At 39.2% G+C, this 22,783-nt stretch overlaps 1 protein-coding gene across 5 annotated transcripts in view; it reads left to right on the top strand.

Moving 5' to 3' along the window:
- Positions 1 to 22,783, top strand: part of VAV3 (vav guanine nucleotide exchange factor 3) — a 258,623-nt gene that overhangs the window by 93,096 nt on the left and 142,744 nt on the right. For all 5 annotated transcript variants that reach the window (XM_077824181.1, XM_077824182.1, XM_077824185.1 and 2 more), the window contains exons 3-8: positions 7,753 to 7,811; positions 11,249 to 11,314; positions 12,901 to 13,009; positions 17,269 to 17,361; positions 17,473 to 17,541; positions 21,107 to 21,210. In XM_077824181.1, the coding sequence (XP_077680307.1) occupies positions 7,753 to 7,811; positions 11,249 to 11,314; positions 12,901 to 13,009; positions 17,269 to 17,361; positions 17,473 to 17,541; positions 21,107 to 21,210 (500 nt within the window). The remainder of the gene's footprint in view (positions 1 to 7,752; positions 7,812 to 11,248; positions 11,315 to 12,900; positions 13,010 to 17,268; positions 17,362 to 17,472; positions 17,542 to 21,106; positions 21,211 to 22,783) is intronic.

Consider the following 22,783-nt stretch of genomic DNA (forward strand, 5'->3'; position numbering starts at 1 on the left):
ACATTTTTCTATGGTGGAATCCTTCTATCATAATGTAATCATTATCAGGGGGGAAAAAAAAGAAAGGTGATCTCACTGATTGTAATGAACTGGAGGGGAGTACCCTTTGTAGGGAAAGCCTTTTGAGGGGAAAGTGGTGATACTACACAGGATGAAAGAGGCAGTGGAAGAAGCTTAGAGAAGAACAGGCTGGATTCAGGTCCAAGAGATCCTGTGTAGATCAGATATACACATTAAGGACCATGTTAGAAGAATGAAGAACTTTCCGTTGTATTAATTCTGAAATATTGCTTAGTTTGAGAAATCCTCTATCTCAATGGATGTGTCAGTTTCTCTGAAGGATCCTTGCAAATTAAAGCTGGAGTCAGATTTTTTGAAAGAACCACAAGCATCTTGTTCAGTCATAGCTCTGCCATCGCCATTTGTGTCAAGGCGTTAGACATCTGGCTTATATCTAATATCATGGGCATCTGGCTTGTATCTAATATCATGGGCAGGTCTTTCTCAGTCACAGAAGCCAGGACTCAGTGTTCAGTTAATGATTTTTTCTGCCATGCCCCTGTGGGCTGGCCACACTATTTTCTTTCCTTACCAGCAGTCTTATGCATAGAGAAGTTGGCTGCCCATTGTTCTCCAGGTATGTCTCAGGCAGAAGACAGTGAGGTGAGGGAGAATGGATATAGTTGAGTGGAGATCTGAGGCTGTATGTGAAGGAGCAGAGGCTTCAAAACCGTACTAAATGAAGCAGAGCTATATGTTCCTGATGAAATGGCTAGCAACCCACTACGAATTGGTGGTCATTTACGGAGAAAGTGTACAAGTTTAAGATGAAAATCCTCCTCTATTTTGTTGCTATCAGAGCTCAACACCTGGTGCTCATGTATTGTTTTTATTTGAATGAGTTAAAACATACCATGAATCTGTAAACAGTTTTAATTACAACTTTTTTTCTTTAATAGTTTGTTCAAAAGTGATTGGAATTTCTTTAAAGGAAGCAGTTAATAAAGAAGGGAATGTGCATAATCCACTTATGTTCCATTAGTCTTTTTAACTAAAGAGTAAATAGGAACAAAACAAAACTAGAGAAATCAAAAAGAGATTGTAAGGTGAGGAGCAAATGAAGTGATATGAAGGAAGTACAGACAGTATTAGAAACTGTTGTATGTTTGAAACAATGCTAAAAAAATGTTCGTGTGCCACGAGGCAATATTTCTAGTAGTTAAGAGCTGGAGCCTGAGAATCAGGACTGCTGGAGTCTATTCCTAGATTTGCTAGTAACTTATTGTCTGGGGTTCCTGATTTAATCTCTGTACATCTTCGTATACCCATGTAGAATTCAAGTGCCATTAATCATGTTATTTGACACTATTAGTTTTACATGGTTGGTCTTCCACAATTTGCATTTATTTATGTATTTAAGAGCTGTCCTTGCACCAAAGTGAGGATCTGGTATCATGCTTGCTATTTTTTTCTTTTTAAAAAGATTTTTACCCAGATCCACATATCTTCTATGTTTGTTTTTTCAAAGAGCCCTTGTCCCTTTCCTCTTCCCTAAAGAGTTGTGGTTGGATTGAAAGTAGGTTGAATTGGCACAGTATGCGAAGTCTTACATTATCAGGGAAGACAGATGGAGAGAAAAGTTTTCAGCATAAGTTAACAGCCGCCTTTGCTGACATAATGTGCTCTTCACATCAGCAGCTGAGTAGTCACTATGGAGTTATTTGGCTACATGTCATTTTTCACATCTGTCAGCTGAATTAGAGATTCAAATGTAAAAGTAACACTTCCTGGAGAGAACTATGGGTCCAAAAGTCAACAAATGGAGTACAATAAGACATGCATATATTTTTTCCCCTTCTGTGTCAGATAAAATGTTGACCCAGTATTGTTCATGATTTGTAAAAGGAAACTCCAGCCTTCTTCCTCAGAGCAGCAGTCATAAATTTGAAAAGATAACAATTGTTTCTCAGCATGAATCAACTGAGAAAGTATAAGTAGTGCAATTTGGCATTATCTTTTAAAGCTGCATGCTCCTTAGATGTGCAAAATGGGAACATTTCTCTTACTTTTTTCCCCAACACCTTACGTGAGTGAACACGACAGAATGGAGATGTGAGATTGAGTGGTCGCTTGCATGTTATCTGCATAAAGTGCATAGGAGGTCCTCAGACACTAGGGGGGATGAGAGTTGCGTAAGTAGCTCGATCTATAGCATGTAAACATCTTTGTTTCCTCACAGACATCTGATTTTTCCGTTTTATTTTAGTTATTCCAGTGTATCAGGCTTCTGACTAAATCTCTAAACATAAAAGTATACATCCAAATAATCTCCTCAAACACTTATTTTGCTCAAACCACTGAACATCCCTAAGAACCTCCCTCCCACCATATAAAAGCAACAAACTCTACCTTTAGCCCACTTGCTCCCTTTCAAACTCCCCCGCCCCCAGGAAAAGCCTAGGAAAACAGAATGTAATGTGTGCCCTAAAAATTAACACATCTGGGCTGAAGGAGAGGAAAAATTTCCAGAGTTGAAGGCTGTTCAGTGAAACCATTTTGCTGGTTTAAACCAGAAAGCTGTTTCCTGAAGTACTTCATCTGATTGCAATTACATGAAGAGAAAGGTGGTCGTTTTGGTAATCAGGACCTAAATCATTTAGAACCACGGTTATGTTTTTTACCTATAAAGTGTTGATTGTAGAGCAAGCAGAAGTATAATACGTTCCTTATCTAAAACATTGATTTCATATTAAACAGGTGGGTTTGCTACCTGGAGTTTGAATGGTCTTAGTGCATAGTCCCATGAGGAATCCATGCATGAGGTGACTAAGGCATGGGTAATTGTTGTGAGGTTTGTAAGTAAAGAACGCTACACCCTTGCCAAGCACTGATGGGGAAAGTTTGCTCCTGGCTGGGTAACAGAGAACAGGTATACTTGCTCAGTTGAAGGAGCACATAGCATTTGTGTCATTTTTTTCTGGTGCAGGCATCATTCATCACGTTGGTTTTAGTTGTCTGACGGCCAACCTGATGACTCTCATCCATGCGCTGATCTTGGCCTGACACTGGATAAGTCGTTCAACTGCATTGATTGGATCTGATGGAACTGAGATGTAGATCTGGGTTTTAACTCCATAGTGGAGTCATTGCTATACCCTGTGACATCTTCAAATACTGTATACATGGTCTGGGCAGAGTGACAGACTAGAGGTCTGTGTGAGAGTGTTACCCAGGGCAGACAGTTACCTAGTACTAATCTCTGGAAACAAAACAAAAACCCATCCAAAAACACAGGGCGCTACAAGAGGAAGTATCAAAAAGAGATGAATGTATCAGAGGCTGGCATCACTGTTCCAATCTCAGACAGGAATTGAGGCAGTGGATGGGGTGTGTTGCACACCTACTGCCTGTCTGAAGATTGTGGCAAGTAGGAGTGTCTTTCCAGTGCCCTTGGAGTTCACTGCACAAATCCCAAGTTATTGAAGTTTTATGTGTGATGGAAGCGGTGAAATTACTGATAAAATAGGGGAACATGCATATTTACCTTTTATCTTCTCCTGAATCCAATGGCTAAAGAGGTTTTTCTCAAAAATTTAAAAAATTAAAAGCCAAACAAACCTAACCCAAAAATTTGGGCAAAGACTATGATGTTTCAGAAAGAGTAAAAATATGTTTGTAATGGAAATGTTTTACAATGTTAACTATAGCAGTCACTACTGAAATGGCTTATCTATCTATCTATCTATCTATCTATCTATCTATCTATCTATCTATCTATCTATCTATCTATCTATCCTCCTTCTCAACCTCCCTCCCTCCCTCTGCTGATTAAATTAATTTTAGGGGAAAGAATTAAGGGTCAGGGCTTCAAAAAGCTCAGCTTGTAATCTGGCCATAAATTACATAATGGTTGTTGCAGGGTGCTGGGTGTTCGTGAAAATCTCATGCTTATTTAAGTGCCTAAATAGGAGCCACGCTACTTTGAAAATCTGACCCAGACTGTTCGTTCCAACTTGTTACAGAATAACTGTACTTTTAGTCAAAGCTATTAAGCTGTCAATGCATTAGACAACTTGCAGTTTATGAAATTACCACAAACATTTAATTTATTATATAGATAAAATACAGTATTTATTACAAACATGGGTCCAATCTGGAAAACAACCCTGAGTGCGTAGTGCTTATTATCATGTCTAGTTATATTGACCTCTGTGGGCCTAATCAGCATAGTAAACACAGATCTGTAGTGTTTGCTGGGTTGGGCCCAAAGGTTACAGTCAACAAAAGCATTTAATTGCTGAGATGCTGTAAATAGTAAATGAACACAGATTAATTGTTATATACTCTTCATGTGTGGCCAGGTGCTTCAGTGTATTTAAACTGTTGCCTGTTTAAAGGATGAATGTAGATTCAGTATTACATTGCAATATGATTTATCTTTATAGTTGTCTTCTTAAATATCAATGGGAAAGGCTTTTAAGAAGACAGGACTTGTAGTGCAGGACTTGAAGTGCAGGACTTGTAGGTTGACTATGTTGTTAAAAATACACCACCATCAACACAACAACACCCACATTTGCTGTATCATAGCACAGTTAAACTAGGAGAAATCTCCAGGACTGGAGAGAGATGAAAAAGAGTCACCCTACAGTACTGTTGCTATAACTACACATAGGAATAGTCAATGTGACTTACTGAGGAATATTGCTGCAGGAAGTTACAAAATAAACATTTCAACAGAGGATACAGATGTGCATACACAAACGGCTAACAAATGAATGGCTTCTTAACCCTTAATGCACAACTGTTTAGCACGTGTATCCAAGTTGTTGCAGTTTTTGGTGTGAATCAGATGAAGCAATAATAAATACTAACTCCCAAAAAGCCTATTGTTAGAGAACTTCATGAAGTAAAAGTTAATGCTTCGTTCAAACCCATTCACTCTGCCAAGTATGCTTGAAATATATGAATCAGGAAGACATCGCCCACGGGGGAGCAGTCCAGGGTACACTTTCTTTTGGAGTGTCCTGTGTTTGAATTTCATGCCCTGTTTTGCATAAACTCATGCACTGAAAAACAGTCTTGGGTGTTATGCTCTAGAAATGAGAGTTTGGCTTTGATGTGACAGTGTGCTTCTGAAGAGGTACATAACCTCATTCTCAAACATTCAGAGTTGCTGTAAAGGAAATGTAGAAATAGCATACCAGAAGAACTTCCTCTTCATTTGTTTGACTGTCTCTCTCCCTGAAGGCTCCCATGTTCTGCTAGAAAAGTGTCAGAGGGGGGTTTTTCTCTTGTGTAGTGAGCTGTAGTAAACTGAGCCTAATTAAATCTTTTCATACACAAATATTGAAGTGTTTAAAAAAATCAGATCTAGATTGTGCATTTGTGAATCAACCCTGAATAAGGGGCAGTTTGTAGCTGCACTGTCCCCAGAGGGGTCCCATGCGTCATTGTGCCTCCCCAGTTACACTGGATGAATAATTTGTTATAGCCTTTTTAAGGGTATAACTTACTTCTTCCCCGCACCTCCCGCAGTCAACCAGCGCAGAGTTATGACTCTGCTTTCTCCTGGCCTACTCTCCATGCACCTGTCTCTGAGGGGAGCAAAGTCCCATGCACTCCTGTTGTTGTTCATTAGCGTTGCGGTAATGCTAGTAGCCCCAGTCCTAGATCAGAGCCCTGTTGTGTTGAGCATTGTGCCCACACAGGACAAAAAGATGGTCCCTGCCCTGAAGAGCTTACAGTCTAAGTTAGCACCTAAAGCTAAAATCCAGCTAAATCCAATTGTGCAATGTAGCCTATTGTGAGTATGATTTGCTGGGAGGAAGTATTACAGTCCCCTTCTGGAGAAGAAGGCTGGGAACCCAAAAAGATTCCTTCATTCCAATAAAAACAGAATATTTAGTTCCTCTGAAAAATAAGAATGAAGGACGGAGATAATATGAAAAGTGTGAAATACAATGTAATGGGCATTAAAGAGAGGGCACATTATAATCCATGAGTACAGAGCCTCTTCTAAGATGTATTGCAGCTTCCCGCACAGCACATTGAATAACCTACTGTCATATGAAATATTGTAAAATCAGAAAATGTTGTGTGTGTATAGCAAGTACTTCTAACGAGCTAGTTGGAGACGTTCTGATGAAAAACTTCTCACTGGAATTTGCAGATTTGTCTAAAGTGAAATGTTTCACAGAGGTGGTATGATTTCAGCAAAGCTCTGATAGGAGCCACATCCCAGGCAAGTGCCCTGAGCTATAGAGTTAGTGTTTTGTTTCTCTCTCACTGCCTCATGTTGAAGCTCTTCTACTTCGTTGGGTCTGAGAGAGAGAGAGACTGACTCTTTAGCCTGATTTTCACAGCTCTACCTGCTTTGGAGCAGGAATTGGAACCTGGGTCTCCCACATCTCAGGTGAGTGCCCTAACCACTGACAGTTGGCTATTCTTGAGTGGGTGTCTCCCTTTGACCTGAGAAACCTTCTTGACTGAAGCTTAATTGAAGCCAATGTTTCCATGAAAAGCTTTGGCGTCAATGAATCATCATTTTCTGATGAAAGAAGTTTTGTTGAACATTTCCCAACCAGCCATACTTACTAGCTATGGAGTTTTTTTTATCTGCAGTGTGTGCAGTGGGTTGATAACTACTGTGTGTTTTTAGCGCATTGTTTTCCTCTCTAAATATCGCATTGTTGTTCTGTTGAGGGTGATAAGGTCTTAATTTGCAGTTTTATCAGCAGGCTGCTATACTAATTATTTGTGGAGGATTATTTCCAACCAACGCCACATTTATAGAATGTGGCATTCCTAGAAATATGTTCAATATATTTCCTCTGATATGCAAGGCTTAGCTTAATATGGACTAGACAATCAGCCAAATTCAGTCCTGGTGTAACTGGGTGCTGCTCTTATGGCTTCAGTGGAGTTGCAGGCATTTACATCGCCTTTGACTCAATTTTTCTGGACAACAATAATTGCTAGCCTTACAGTCAACAGTCAGTGCTCAAAGTGGGACAACTTATGAGTGACACAGAGCAAATCTTAACTGGTGGGCAGACCACAAGGTAGCCTTATATTGCAGATGACTGCAGAATAATTCCACACATACTATCAAATTAACTCTCCCTCTTTCCCGTGTATTCTTCTTTCTTGATGTATGTTCTTGAGCACCCTTCTTAAAATGAAACTAAGAATTTTTTCATTTTCTAGAGATGAGCTGGGACTTGCTTCTTGTAGGCTGCCAACTTCTTTAGCAGAAACACGTTAAGAATGATTTGTCTTATGGGTCCCTCTTCTGGTCAGTTGGTGGAATAGCTGGAATGGATATTCTTTTCTTCCTTGGTAGCTAAAAAACAGCCTTCTCATGGCGGTTTCCAGGATAACATCCAGTAAACATTTCATTCATGTCTAAATGCACATTGAACCTGCTTGTTGTGGATTTAAAAATATTATTTTATTTACACTCTGAAATCTATTTAAATTGTTTAAACTTAACTCTTTATCAAGAGCCCATCTCTCCCCTCTCCCCCAATCCCCCAAAAGCGCTAAAGACCTAATCTTGGGAGCTGCTGTGACCTTGGGAGTTGAGGGCAATGCAGCACTTTGCAGGGCCAGATCCAGAGTGCCAACTATTTGTAGTGTATGATGCAAATTAAGCAGGATCTCATTACAGAATTGAAAAATAGAGTACAAAGTATGATATAGTTTCTGTTCCACAACTAAACAAATATTTTCTGTTCCCTTTTTCTGTAGGTCATAGAAACACTATCAAAACTTTCTCGCACTTCTATTGCATTAGCAACAGGAATAAGGTACGACATTAGTGCTACTAAACTTCCATTTTATCATTTATAAAACAAGTAACATGATATACAATTAAAAGAAATATGATCTCAGCTGCACTGTTTTAGCCTTATTTTTTCTGCGCTTCTAATTGTATATAGAGGTCCGTTCTTGTCTAGAGTAGCGCTATCAGTAGTTCTGACTTTAAAACTCTACATGTTTAAAGGAAATCCATATCACATAGCCCACAAAGCAGAACTCCTTCATGCTGAATCTCCAGGGTGCTAATTCACGCTAGTGTGCAGTGAGATTTTACGTTTTCCAGAACTGAGAGCTGAAGGTGCCTCCTTCCCTTCCCCTGTCACCACTGGAAATTTGCTTTCACCTCTTCCGTGGGGTTGTCTGCATTCTCTATATTTAGAAGTAAACAGCTATGCTAAGGAACAGCCATTTGTGCCGTTGTTGCATCTGAAGGCCAATGCCTATTTTTGGGTAAAACACCTGTTTTCGAGAGTTTATAATTTGTCTGATCAAATTCATTTTGGAATGGAAATAGCAGTGAAAGTCTCACTCTCAGCTTTGTTTTTAAACCATATTTGAAATATATATTTGGCTCTTTATAAATAGTTGTAGATAAAACAAAATAAGTTATTAAAATTTATTTCTTTTGCATGTAAACAACTTAAAATTTGAAATTGATCGAATGGGTTGTCTATAATATATAGTCCAATTGCTCTTAATATTTTGACAAAAGTATATATTTTTTTAAACAATCTAACTTGTAACAAATAACTTTTTCTAAAAAAATGTATTGGGTTTCTATTGATAACCTGCTGTATGTGTGTCCTCAGTTATACAGCGTAAAGGAATTGTTGTGTATGTTTTAAGTATGTTATAATGAGACCACCTCACAAGGTATTTACATATGTTGTGAACTAATACTCCTGCGTAGGGCTCAAAAACAGCACTCACCAGTGGCTCCTGAGAGGCTTTCTCTTACAGTGTTTGTGTCCTACCTCATTGGTTTAAGAAATATTAAAGCTCTCTTTCAAATAATAATAAACATATTTACAAGAATTATGGCTGTGAAGATAACCTTCCAAATGTCAGCTGAATGTAAACCAAATTCAGATGTTTTCCTGAGACAGTAGGCAGCTCTCAGTGCCTCTGGTGCAGCTGACAGATTTCTCAAGCAGCAGTAGAGCAAAATTTTCAAGGTTCTGCTCAATTTTCATTGCTGCTCTTTGGAACCCTATGGGCAGTAGTTAAAATATCAAGAACATCAATTTCATGCTACTGCTTGGGAAAGCTGTAAATGGCAACAAAGGCAAGTCTAGAGTTTTTAATGGCTGGGGAGGATCAGAAAAAGGTGAGCCTGGGGAAGAGACCTTCCCCCCTCCACCCTCGCAATAGTTGGGGAGTAATGAATGGGGAAAAGAGACAGAAATCTCTATTTCCTGTCCAGCATCTTAGGGGGCGAGAAAGAGGGTATGGAGTTTCGTGTTCATTTGATACCTGTGAGTCAGAACTTGATACAAAGGATGGAGCCCTCAAACACATGACATTCTGGTAGGAATCCTTCTTCCTAGCATTAGGCACAACATGGCTGTGATTCTCACCAGCTCATTCCCATCTCAATGCCACTTTCCGGTGGGGCCCTCACCTCACATCCTTTTTTTTCATACTCTAACTATAAACTTTCTCACTGCAGGATAGTTAAGCTCTGGAATAGGCTTCTAAGGGAGGCTGTGGACTCCCCATCTTTGTATGTTTTTAAGAACAAATGGGACAAACACTTGGTCCTGCCTCAGTGCAGGGGGATGGGCTTGATGACCTCTCAAGGTCCCTTCTGTGATTCTGTGTCTGGTTAGTAGGCCGGCAAATAGGTGTCTGGTGAATTTTCAACATTTATCTGCTCCTGTATTCAACACACTGGGACAGTTTGCCCACCTCACCTGTAAAACTGAAAGAGTGTAGAGAAAGAGAAGGGAAAGCAAGAAATACAGGGGATCCTCTAAGGCAAAAGAAATTCCCTCCATTAACTCAGACATTATTGGGCACCTCATTGATTATGACTTGGGTTCCCTCGTTGGACAAGTAACCAAGGCTCTCTGAACCTTAAACTCTCTGTGGAGCCCACTAGGGCATTTTCTTTCTCTCCTTTTGGTACATTTGCTGAGGAGCCCTAGGCCTCCCACATAGTGCTGAGGCAGAAGATGAACTGGTGAATGGCCAAAATGACAGAAACACAGTTTACGGTGGGGAAATAATTATATAGCAAGGGTCAAAAACTGCCTTATAATGCACAGAGATGGCTCCCACAGATGTCAGTGATATGAACCTCCTGTGTGCATTTCATTAAAACCATTTAAAACCATTAGTCCAGTGCCTATTGTTTCAGTCCTGTAGCAACAGCGCAGGAAACAGACAGGTGAGAGCCACTGCTGCTGTCCTGCCTCATTCTCTGCAAAGGCAGCAGGAGCAGAAGTGTTGTGCAGATTCCTCTTAACACTCTGTGTAAGTGTTTGAGGTGGAGGCAGGGGGATCTCACTGGCCCATGCACTGCAGAACACTCTCCAACCAGAGGATTTTTTTCTCCCTTTTTCTTCAGCGCTTCACTTTTATTTCTTCAAACCAAAATTGTTGAACTTGTGTTGTACAATCAACCATGTCTTTTCCATGGGGTCTTCTACAAAGGCCTATCTACGCCCTGTCGGATTGCACTTCACAGGCCATCTGCTTAGAGTCTGGGTGGGCCTCCTGACTCCCTTCTCCATCTTAGCCTGCTCCCTATAGATTTATGCTCTGCAGGCTGTCTTCCTCAGAGTCATACGTATCAAACTGGGTTCTTTCCCTTGATTCAGGGACTCCTGCAGTTCTCAGCTGAACTACTTGCTGGCTTTTACAAGGACCAGGTGATCTTCCAAGTTATCACCTGAACCCTGACCTTACAGCCTCAGCTGGAAGGCAGCTGATTAATCACAACCTGTGTCTGAGCGTAAGATACTCCCACTTTGACAAACTAGGAACCATAATTATACCTTCTCTCACCTTCCCACGCAGACCACACTTTGACTTGGTCACTTTCAAGCTTTTCAGATTGAATTCTTGATCATCACATTCACTCACCCAAAATATCAGAAGTGAAGGCTTTAAAACATAAATGAAGAAAAAATCCTTTGAAAATCACGGATTTTCGACTTAATTGTAAATACATAGTAGTTAATACTTGCTTTTAAAATCTCTGATTTATATTCATGATTACATGTAACAGTTCCATCGTGCATGTGTGGCAATTTTTTTTAAATTGTTCAATCATATAAACCACAATATCAAAGAGAGAGACACACACAAACAGATTGACAGACATATTAATATAAATTGAAATTTTGGCAGCAGACCACCCAAACTGAACACCCAGTCTGGTACAGTCTTTGATTAATACTGTTGTCTTTTGTCTCTCTAGGCCATTCCCTACAGAAGAAAGTGTTGATGATGAAGATATCTACAAAGGCCTTCCTGATTTACTAGAGTATGTCGTAAATCTTTTAAGCAGAATGAAAGCTTTTAATTTTCTGTTATGTAGCTATTATTTAAATGACGTGATGAAATAGTGTTCTAAAATAAGTTATTTTATCTGGTTGACCAAGGATTGGTTAGAAAGGAAGAATTAATTGTCCAGAAAAAAGCACCTTAGCTTAATGATTGATTTTCATACACATGAAAATCAGATGATATTTCATGATGGGGTCTGGTGATGAATTGAAGTATCAGTGCGCTCTCTAGAATTATTTGTTTGTATCATCAGAATGCTTACGTAAAATGACAGAATCAATGAATGCTTTTCCCTGATCCTGCAGACAATTATGTGTATATGTATTTTTATTCATGTAAGTAGTCCCACATAATCCAGTGGAACTCGTCACGTGAGTTAATTTCCACATGTAGTTAAGGGTTGCAGGATGCTTGCTGTTCTGGGCAGAATACATTGCTGTACAAGGGAAAGTCAAAAGAAAAAGGGTTCATATTTTAGCCATCCTCCTTCTGTTTGAGTAGCAGAGCAGGCTATAACAGACCTTGACATTCTCTCCCTTTACAATGACTAAAGTTTTGTGAAAAATCCTAATGTTTCAGTTGTGACACTTATAAATTTAGCAGTTCAAATCCCTGCATCTAACAGTTTACAATACAGAAAATCATACAGCTGTGCCAAAATTTTTATTTATAGCAATATTATTAAACACAAAATCCTAACACAAAGGGATAGAAATGTGATTTTAACAAGAACAAGAAGTTTGGTATTACATACAAAAGTTACCATTTAAGATTTATAGTCTTTTTGCAATATGTGCATCAGCATTAAAAACATGGTTCCTACATATGCTTCTAAAATAGAAATCTGTTACAATATTAGGTGCAATAGCCTCTATTTTGATGCACTGTTATAGGATTCACATGTAAAAATTTACAATGGATTTATTTTGGATTGGTTATTATGTCAGGTAGCATGTACCATACACTGGAATGTAATAGTTAGATGCTCTCTAAAATATAGATAGGAAACAACTGGAAGAAGTATGTATTTCTTAAGAAATATAAATAGTTCAAGAGAGCTGGGTTTTTCCCCCTAACCAGGGAAGTTTATTTTACAAGAATAATTCCACCTTAATGATCTCTCTCTGGGTCCAAATGGTGTCGGAGGAACTCACCGTCCCATTTAGTACGTGGGGAGTCACTCGTTTTAGGATAGATTTTAATTTGCCCGGATGCTGAGGCCCATCTGTAACTTAGGTAGCAAGAACTCAGTGCCCCATTTTCTCCTTAGAAACCTTATTTCAATTCCTGTCATGGTTCGAAACTTAATTCTGTTTCTTCAAACTTGTGTTAATTTTATAAAGTCAGATGTTAAATGTGTTGAGGTAAAAAAACCAAAAAACCGTATTGATTGTATAGTCCCTTTGTGGTTTAGTTCAGTTAGAGAGTTCTTTTTCATTCATCTGTTTTAGATTTACTGTAAAAACCCAGACACTTGGTAAATTCTGTTTCCTAGTGTTGACTCTGTAATCCCTGTTCAATACACTGACCCTTTATGTTGTTGCTTTTCCTTTTTTCTTTTAGTGAAAGTGGCGGCGATGAGGATGAAGAGTTATATGATTGTGTCTATGGAGAAGATGAAGGTGGGGAAGTATATGAAGACTTAATGAAAGATGAAGCAGCACATCAACCTGTATGATTTCTATTTTTTGGGTGACTACAGACATATTCATAAAGAAATAGTGGTAGTGTGAAAGTTAAATTTTACTAACATTCATTAAATAACTGTTAGCTGTTTTCACTAACACTGTATGTATTTTTTTAAATTTAGATATTTCAGATCTGATGTGTTGTTATGGTTGAGTTCACATTTGTGTACAGTGACCATGTAACATATGCAGTGGATCATAACATTATCATCCTGCTGTGAAATCCAACATTCTCTTATGGAGAAAGGGTCAAAGATTCACTCTGGTAATTCTTTCTGTGAAAGAAATACCAACACTATTTCAACAGTAAAAAGAGAACATGAAAATAAATCATTATTTAGTTAAGATCCAGTTAGGTATGGATATTAAGATTTATTAGCTACTTGAGTTAAGACCATTTGAAAAAATAAATGCTACTGTTTACTCAAAAGTATGCTACTTAAAAAAAAAAAAAAAAAGTGTTCCCCATATTATTTTGGCCACTATGCAACATTAGTCATGAACTAGTTAAATAGAGAGAGCTAGCATGTATATTGTACATATAGATATACATGTGTGTCAGCTTTACAAAAGTGCCATGAAATTTACATGCCCATGCACAAAATTTACTCACTAGCCATTTTTAATGGACTGGTAATTGGAAGCGAGGTGATGTCAAAACCCGTTCTAATAACTTATTGTCCATCTCTTTACAAGCATTCATTTGGCTTACCTGCAAATCTTTAGTGTGCTATTGTGATGATGCACACTTTTTCAAGGAAGTTGCGTGTTTTAAGGTGGGAGCTCACCATCTACATTTCCAGATTGAATTCCAGTGATATAGTGACTTGTAGAAGTGAGAAAATGAAAAGGTCTGAAGGTTGTTTTCCTGTGTTCTCCTGCTATAAAAGCGGCAAGTTGTAGGTATCTCCTGCAGTTCATACAATGTGTTTTTGTTGTGATTCTGAGAATTTACCATTATGTCGTGAGAAGACTATTTCCTTGGAAAGATTTTTGACTTGTGTCAATATGATTCATGTAAGTCTAGACTCTGCCAATTACTATGCATCTTAATGACAATTTAAGAGTATCATCACTTTTTCCAAGACATTTTTATACTAAGGACATTTTACTTTCAGCAACCTGCATCACAGTACCTTTAAGTAAAATAAGTGATGTGTAAAATATTGTGAAACTTGAGAGTTTCAGTTTGTAGTGGTTTATGTTTTGTTTGGATTTGATCAATTTTTGAGTTTTGGGGTAACCTTTACCAAAACTCAGTTAAAAGTACAAATTTTGCATGATTTCTATATATAACCATAAATCAGATCAAGTTCACTTGCAACTAGGCCCAGTTGTTTGCTTAAAATGGGTGTGAACTATTGTGGATCTTTCGATAATCCTAGTCCGAGTATTCTGTTTGCAATGAAACTCAAAACCATGTGAAATTCAGGTATCATTATGGATATTTCTCCCAGTCCTAGCAGTTGACGAACCTTGACATATTTTCCCCTTTGCAAACTCTGTTTCTTTCTTGCCTTTACAAATGAAGTACTGTAAGGTATGTAGCTTCAATGGACATAACAGGGTGAGTTTAGGAGGGAATGGCAGCCGTAGTCTGAATTTGCTTGTGGGAAGAAAAAATAATACTAAAGATCTAAAAATGTTTAATATTAATTTCCTAATTAAAAAGAACAGTAGATTAAAACATGGTGCATTATGTCCACACATTTTTATACCTGATATGGTAAGAATGGATGTATTATGTTTGTTTCATTGGCATTGTATATCTTTGTTGGATTTGATGGCTGTCTTAGTATACAATAATTTACTATTAGATTTGCAAATGTGATGCACAGTAACATTACACATTGGCACAATTCTTTCATTTGAGTCCTTTGAATGAAATTCACTAGCATAGGGGGCTTAGAGGTGACTTGCAATTGCAAATCAATTTTAGAAGAATGAAAATGCTTTAGAAATCTATGTTTGGTGTTTTACGCAGCTAGAGAAGAATACGTGTATCAGTTTAAAACTACACCTTTCTTTGTTGTTTGATGTGACTGCCTCACAACGTAAACTAAGGTACCAAAGTTTCCTGTGCCAGCAGACTGCTGCCACAGAACAATTTTCTTAGTGTACTGAGCAGACTGTTTTCTTTCACTCTTTTTAGCCCCTTTGACCATTGTCATTACTTCCTGTATTCAAATTCCAAGATATTGTAGCATCTGCTATAGATGGCAGATTGATGTGTTAAATAATAACACTCGCAAAAAGGGCCCGCTTATGCAACCCTAATTTGTATTGTGTGAGCACTAACAGACAAGATCAGTCCTGTTGACTTGGGCTCTTCTTGGGGGCTGCTCTCATGAATTAGTGCTCAGCAACATAAGTAAGGGTTGCACAGTTGGGCCCAAGCTATACAAACCACTTTTGGAAATGTAATACACGCACATTTTATTTACAAAATAGCTCACAAAGAGGAGATTAAAAATAGACTCCAATCAAAATAATAATTTGAAACCCAAAAACTTGTTTAAAAGGAACGGACATGGGTAAAGTGTGACATTCCCTCCAATACAAATCTTTGATAGCCAGGAAATACCACATTTTGGGACAGCTCTTAATCATAACTTAATGTCCACACACCAGGTTTCCACTGACTGTGAAAGACTCTGTATCCTCAGAGAGAACTTCATTCTGCCTCAAACTGATAAGGAAATGCACTGCACACAGCATCTTCCCCATACTATCTAAATCTTCCTCACTAGGCTGAAAGAAATAGGTTTGACGGAGGGATCTGCAGGAAGAGAATGACGTGGTTTAGTGTGTGGAAGGGAGGAGGCAGATGTAGGGAACTACTTGAAAGAAGGTGTGGAGTGATAGGCAGGGGGAAAAAGACAAAGATGACATGAAGGGGTTGGGGAATAGTAGTGTGACTTTTTGTGTCTGAGTGAGTGACATTGCTCTTTAGACTATGGAGTGGATGTAGACTTTCTACTATGATCAACAGCTACAGGAGTCTTCCTTTAGCTCAAGGGTTAGAGGCCAGGGTGTTTTTTGGAACTAAAGTCTCAGGATTCTGGTTCTGACTTCCTCTGTGTGAAACAAATGTATCTAGTAATTGTCTTTATCTGCTGCACATGGATTCGTTACAGTAGGCAATGAGCTGAGATACAGACAGGGCTACAGTCATGAAGATCCTTGGAAATGTGAATGAGGAGCTTGGATAGAATTTGGAAGGAAACAGGGAACAGGTGGAAAGAATTTAGGGGAGACAAGTTATATTATTATTGTTTTATTATTTGCTGAGGTTTTTTTGGGTGTGGAGAATCCAATTGTGACAATGACATGAACGATAAATGTCCATGCAGGAGTAATCCAGGAATTGTGTCCAATCCGCAAGCTAACCAACACCTGCCCAAATGTTTCTTTTAAGAATCTTTTTAAACACATTCTTTCATATTTGTCTGTATCCTGGAAAAAGAACTCTGATACCTTGGAATTCTGAACTCCAGTGCAGGAATTTTGTGCTCAGCCTTAATAAGCCCAATGTGGCAGTGAGCCCATGATGTTCAAATCTAACATCAGCTTCTGCTCTGTGATATGCCCCAACATGCACTATATTGCTGATCTCACATCTGCAGGAAACTGAAGCAGGCCTGTTAGGGTGAGGCAATCCCAGAGTCCTGTAAAGAACAAACAAACATACAAAGATTGCAGGATAGAGCCCTAAGATCCAGCTACTGTCCTTGACTCGGAACAGAATGGGACTATGGACCTAAATGCAAGTTCCTTTCAGGGAAAAGGTAAAAGGAAAAATTATAAACAAACACAAAGAGTTAGATGCGAGCCCATTACTCACAGCATGAGAGTCTCATTGATTTTAACTACGATGAGTAGCTGCTCACTGTTGTAAATAAAGGCCCAAATTAAATAAATATGGATCTATATTTCATCTTAATCTCATTATATTATTTTTAAAAGTATATAAGAAGGATTAAGTTATTGTTTATCTTAAAATATAACATACTGAATGACAAATTTTATCAAAATTCAACCCTACTAAAATTCTAGAAGTTGCCAGCTATTTGCGCTTTTAAAAACTATTCCCTTGGTAGCTGTTCCAATCTTTTGAAGCTGCAATACTAAGAATTTTCCAACAAGCAATGTGTCTTAATAGCTAAGCAGTAAACAAATAAAAGAGTTTGTTGTACAAAAGGTGTCCACAAATTAATTAAACTTAACTTGCTTCTAATTGCAGAAGTGTACTGAAAATGACATAAGAAGCTGTTGCCTTACTGAAATAAAACAGACTGAAGAGAAATACACTGAGACCTTGGAGTCAATAGAGAAAGTAAGCCACTGAACTTTATGCTTGTAGAATAGTTATTTATATAGTAATAATATAATTGTATAATGGAATAGAGAATATATTAATCCAGTCAATGTTCACTTTTCTTAACAGTTTTTCATGGTGCCATTGAAAAGGTTTCTGTCAGCATCAGAGTTTGATATAGTGTTCATCAACATTCCTGTAAGTAATTGTACACTTAAAGAAAAAGGCAGAGAATTTGTGTCTGGTTATCATTTTGTGCGGTCACGTGCTATTGAACAAAGTGATGACTTGAAATGTGATGTGCAAATTGCCCTCAAAGCTTTTTTGAATATTCAGTAGGTTACTGTACATCTTAGTGAAAATGATTTTAGACTGTATTTTTTTTATAGTTACTATGAGGAAAAAAATGTTGCATACAGCCACAGCAGTTTGTCAGCAATAGTATGGACCAGATATTCTGCTGGTATACACTGGAGTGTATTTCTTGATTTACACCAGCTGAGGATTTGGCACTATACCACAGTAACTCTTAGAAGATCTGTTATATGCAAGTATTTTATTGATTTAAGTTAGACATTAACCATGTATGAGTTTCCTCACATCCTTCTATGCGTAATAGAGAACATGGATCATATTTTGTGTAGATAAGATGGAAAACATCTCTTCAGAAATTTACAAAGCACGTGACCATCATCAGCCTAGTACACTTGAGTGTTGCATCAGTGTAGAGAACGTTTACACAGTATTTTGAGTTACAGGAATGCTTCTGAAAAGACTTTATAACAAGCTTGCAGATTTTTATTGGTATCTGCCCTCGATGTGTTGTCACTGAAGACATTTAAAAATCAATATAGCTTACAGCCTTATACTCAGAATTTGACAGTGAAAGTTGTAAAGAAAAAAAAAATTCTGTAGTCTCTAAGAAACTTCCTATTGAGTTGATATGGGTTGAGATTACCTGTGTGACCAGCCACAGAAATGTGGACATCTACAAGCAGATTGCATGAGGGATGCAGACAAAGGGGTACGACAGGGACCTGCAGCAATGCTGCATGAAATTTAAGGAATTTTGCCAGGGTGGCCACAAAGCCAGGGAGGCCAACAGTAGATGTGATGCTGTGCCACAGACCTGCCGCTTCTACCAGGAACTGCATGTCATAGATTTTCTGTGCTGTTTTCCCCCCACTCAGTCAAGTTCAGTTTTTGGAGAATGAAATTATCTGTCTTAGTTCACAACAAATATTGCAGAATGCATAGAGATACTCAAAGCAAACTGTAATTGTAAATGCACATCTAACATCACAATATTCATAATTTCAGGAAAATACCTAGACGTGTTTATAAATGTACAGCAAGTGCTACACAATTCTTAGCAGCACTAAAGCTCCAGGCCTAGAGAACACTGCTGTGGCTGACTGTTAAAATGCTCTTTCAAAACCTCCCTCACTCATATAGCTCTGTGTTGGGCTTTTGTAATAATCCTTGTAGACACAAGGTTCAAAGTCAGCAGGCAGATGCTCCACTTCTGCCCTCTACCCTGGTGGCAGTTTTGCCTCACAAATATTATGCAGGACACAGCAAGCAGCTATAACCATTGGGATATTTTTCTTACTGAGATCCAGTCTAATGAGTAAAACACTGCCAGTGCCCCTTCAATCTAGCAAAAGCATGTTCAACTGTCATTTTGCATCTGCTGAGCCATAGTTAATCTTTCCTGGTGGTATTGAGGTGGACAGTGTATGACTTCATGAACCAGAGGTGCAAAGGGTTGGCTGAGTCCCCCAGAACCATTTTCAGCATTTCAACTTCGGCAATGGTAATGTGCCAGCAGGGAAAGAATGTCCCTGCATGCAGCTCTCTGAACAGTCCTGTGTTCTTAAAGATGCGAGCATCGTGCACGTTCCTTGGCCAGCCCACATTGATATGGGTGAAGTGCCACTGGTGATCCACCAATGCTTGCATAAGCAGAGAAAAATAGCGCTTTCTGTTGATGTATTCTGTAGCAAGGTGAGCTCATACCAAAATAGGGATAAGCATGCAGTCTATTGCCCCAACGCAGTTCGGGAACCCCACTGCTGAAAATTCATCCAGTATTTCCTACAGGTAGCTGAGAGTCACAGTCCTGCATAGCAGATGATTAATGGTCCTACAGACTTGTATGACAGCCCCTCACTGTGGATTTTCCAATTCCAAAATGATTTCTTCACTGACTGATAGCAGTCCGGCATTACAAGCTTCCAGATTGTGATCACAACTCAATTCTCCACTGAGGGGCGAGCTCAGCACACAGATCCAGTGATGTGGACTTTTGCATCCACTGCTCCTCGTCCTAAACCTGCTTTATGATGTGATCCCACCAGTCAGTGCTTGTTTCTTGGGCCCAGAGGTGGCACTTTACCATCTGCAGCTGCTCCATGAATACCACCAACAACCTTGAATTGTTTTTCATTATTCCCCTCAGTGAACTGCCCTTGAAGAAATCGTCATGTCGCCCCATTGTTGTGGTACTTCCTGCAGGTCTGCAAAGACAGGAGAATTATGCATCCTGTATTTGCAGTGTTCATGAGAATAGTGCAGAGCCCTGCGGGCTATGTCAGAGAGGGCAGACATTGAAAAGTGCTGCACAGGTTTGGGGGATTTTTTTAAAAGGCACAAAAATTTTGGAGTATTGCTGAATGGAGAGAGTTGCATCATGAGAACTTGACTTCCCCGGGGATTTCTGGAGCTAGAGGTCATTTCCTTCCCACAACATATTGGGAATGTTTCCCAAAAGGCATTGTGCTGGATGGTGGCACGCTGGGATACCTACCTGTGGTGCACCTCACTTTACATCGACACAAGCACTCCTAGTGAGTACGTACAGCACTTATGTGAGCAGCCAAGTATGCACGTGAGTGATGTACTAATTTCAGGTTTCAGAATAGCAGCTGTGTAAGTCTGGATCTGCAAAAAGAAAAGGAGTACTTGTGGCACCTTAGAGACTAACCGATTTATTTGAGCATAAGCTTTCGTGAGCTATAGGTCACTTCATGCTTCCAGCTTTCATCCAGACCACACCACACGATCCACTGTCTACAGCCAAGCTCTACGATACAACTGCATTTGCTCCAACCCCTCAGACAGACAAACACCTACAAGATCTCTATTAAGCGTTCTTATAGCTACAATACCCACCTGCTGAAGTGAAGAAATAGATTGACAGAGCCAGAAGAGTACCCAGAAGTTACCTACCTGGTCTTGAATTGAGAATCTTAAAATTTCTGCTGCAATATAGCTTGGCTCAAATATTTCTGCAGCATCCTTGTCTTTTTCCTGTGCCATTAGTGGACCGTTGTATCAAGAAACTTATTGTAATTGGAGTTAACTTAGCACCAGGATGCTACTAATTGACCCACGTAATGTACAAAACTGGTTTTTCACAGCTCGGGGAAACAAATCATTACTTTTGTCTTGTCATTAAAACATTGACTTGACTTGCTTAATTTTAAAATTATCATTATAAAATGAAGCTGAACTAACAGGGCACATTTCAAGTTGGAATAAATTAGCCTTTAATAGGTCTCTGAGTTTAGTTTCCCTTGTCACATTGTATGGAGGATCCGGCATTTCAAAGCAAACATTGAAAGTAGCAGCTACTCATAAGTGATCTGTGTCTTAGTTTCTTGGAATTAACAGATATCCATGGAGACACTAATCTTCATTCTGGAAGCTTTAGGGGTTCTATTTGCATTTTAATTTTTTTTCTTCTATTACTGTTTTTAAGGAATTGGTGAAAACCCACAGAAGTCTAATGCAGGATATTTATGACTCCATTGTAAACAAAAATGACCAGAACCTGTATCAAATTTTTATTAACTACAAGGAAAGGTAATATTTATTCAACAACTTTTATATACTTTAGTGATAACCTATACTCAGTCCATGGAAGTGTTTCTCAATGATTAAGTACTCCATAAGCATTTATATAATTGAACTGAATATCTATGGGTAACAGCATCAGTATATATAATGGGCTTTGAATGTGGAAAGTACCAAGGAAGTGCTATTATTATTTTATAGAATGGATTGTTCATTTTTCCCCAACTGTTTTTTGTCATTGCTTTTTCATTTAAAAATAGCATCCATATTTTATATGAAATCATAAAATTTATTTTGCACAGCTTCTGGCATGAAAACTATCTTCGAATGCTTTATAGAGATAAACAATACAGGTACAGAGATAAAATAATCAGAGATGGGGAAGCAAATAAAATAAGACAGAAAGATACAGGCGAGGCATTCCAGATGGCAGAAAGAAGGACAGAAAGAAGGGTGAAACAGGCTGAGGAGAAGAGAGGAGAGTCTGAGGGGTTCCATGGAACGTGTACATGAAGTCACTTCTGAACTGGAAATTGAAGTAGCTGGGGAGCCAGTTGAGTTGTTTGAGAAGAGGTTAATGCAGTCACACTATGCTTGTGAGAAAGCAGGTATAAGCTAACAGAAAATGTCTGAAACTGGAAAGCTGGATTTTAGGGAGATGATGGGAAAGAAAGTTGCCATAGTCACATTGAAGTGATATATGAAGGTTTCAAATGAAGCCATATATGAAGATTTCAGCAGAGGAGCAGCTTATGGCAGTGGTATGTATGCTTGGGTAGATGTGACAGACTGAGGGAAAGGGTGATTATTGGAAGGTGTGACAAAGTTCCTCCTCTACCTTGGTGGGTCTTGCGCTTATTGGCGGATTTGCTCGCCTTAGAGCTTCACGGCAGCCCTCAGTTTGGCCGTTTTTGTGAAACCACAGTCCAGGTCAACTCCTCCTGTGTCTGACCAGGAGTTGGGAGGTTTGGGGGGAACCCAGGCCTGCCCTCTATTCCGGGTTCCAGCCCAGGGGCCTGTGGAATGCAGCTGTCTAGAGCGCCTCCTGGAACAGCTGTGCGACAGCTACAACTCCCTGGGCTACTTCCCCATGGCTTCCTCCCCCTCCTTTATCCTCACCATAGGACCTTCCTCCTAGTGTCTGATAATGCTTATACGCCTCAGTCCTCCAACAGTCCGCGTTCTCACTCTCAGCTCCTAGTGCCTCTTGTTCCCAGCTCCTTACACGCGCACCACAAACCGAGGTGAGCTCCTTTTTAAACCCAGGTGTCCTGATTAGCCTGCCTTAATTGATTCTAGCAGCTTCTTGATTGGCTGCAGGTGTTCTAATCAGCCTGTCTGTCTTAATTGTCTCCAGAAGGTTCCTGATTGTTCTGGAACCTTCTCTGTTGGGAAACGGAACGTCTTTTGCTTGCTCCTCAGCTATCTGCTTTCTGTTCTTTCCTAAAGCCCCCTGGCCCGGATTTTTCTTACTTTTTGCACCTGCCTTAGTCCCCCCCCGACCGGGCCAGACGCTTTTTTTGTTTTTTCTTGATTTTTTGTTTTTTTTTTCCCGTCTACGTCCTTCGCCAGCACCCGCCCC

Source organism: Eretmochelys imbricata, chromosome 8, assembly GCF_965152235.1.
Source record: "Eretmochelys imbricata isolate rEreImb1 chromosome 8, rEreImb1.hap1, whole genome shotgun sequence".
Taxonomy (NCBI): domain Eukaryota; kingdom Metazoa; phylum Chordata; order Testudines; family Cheloniidae; genus Eretmochelys; species Eretmochelys imbricata.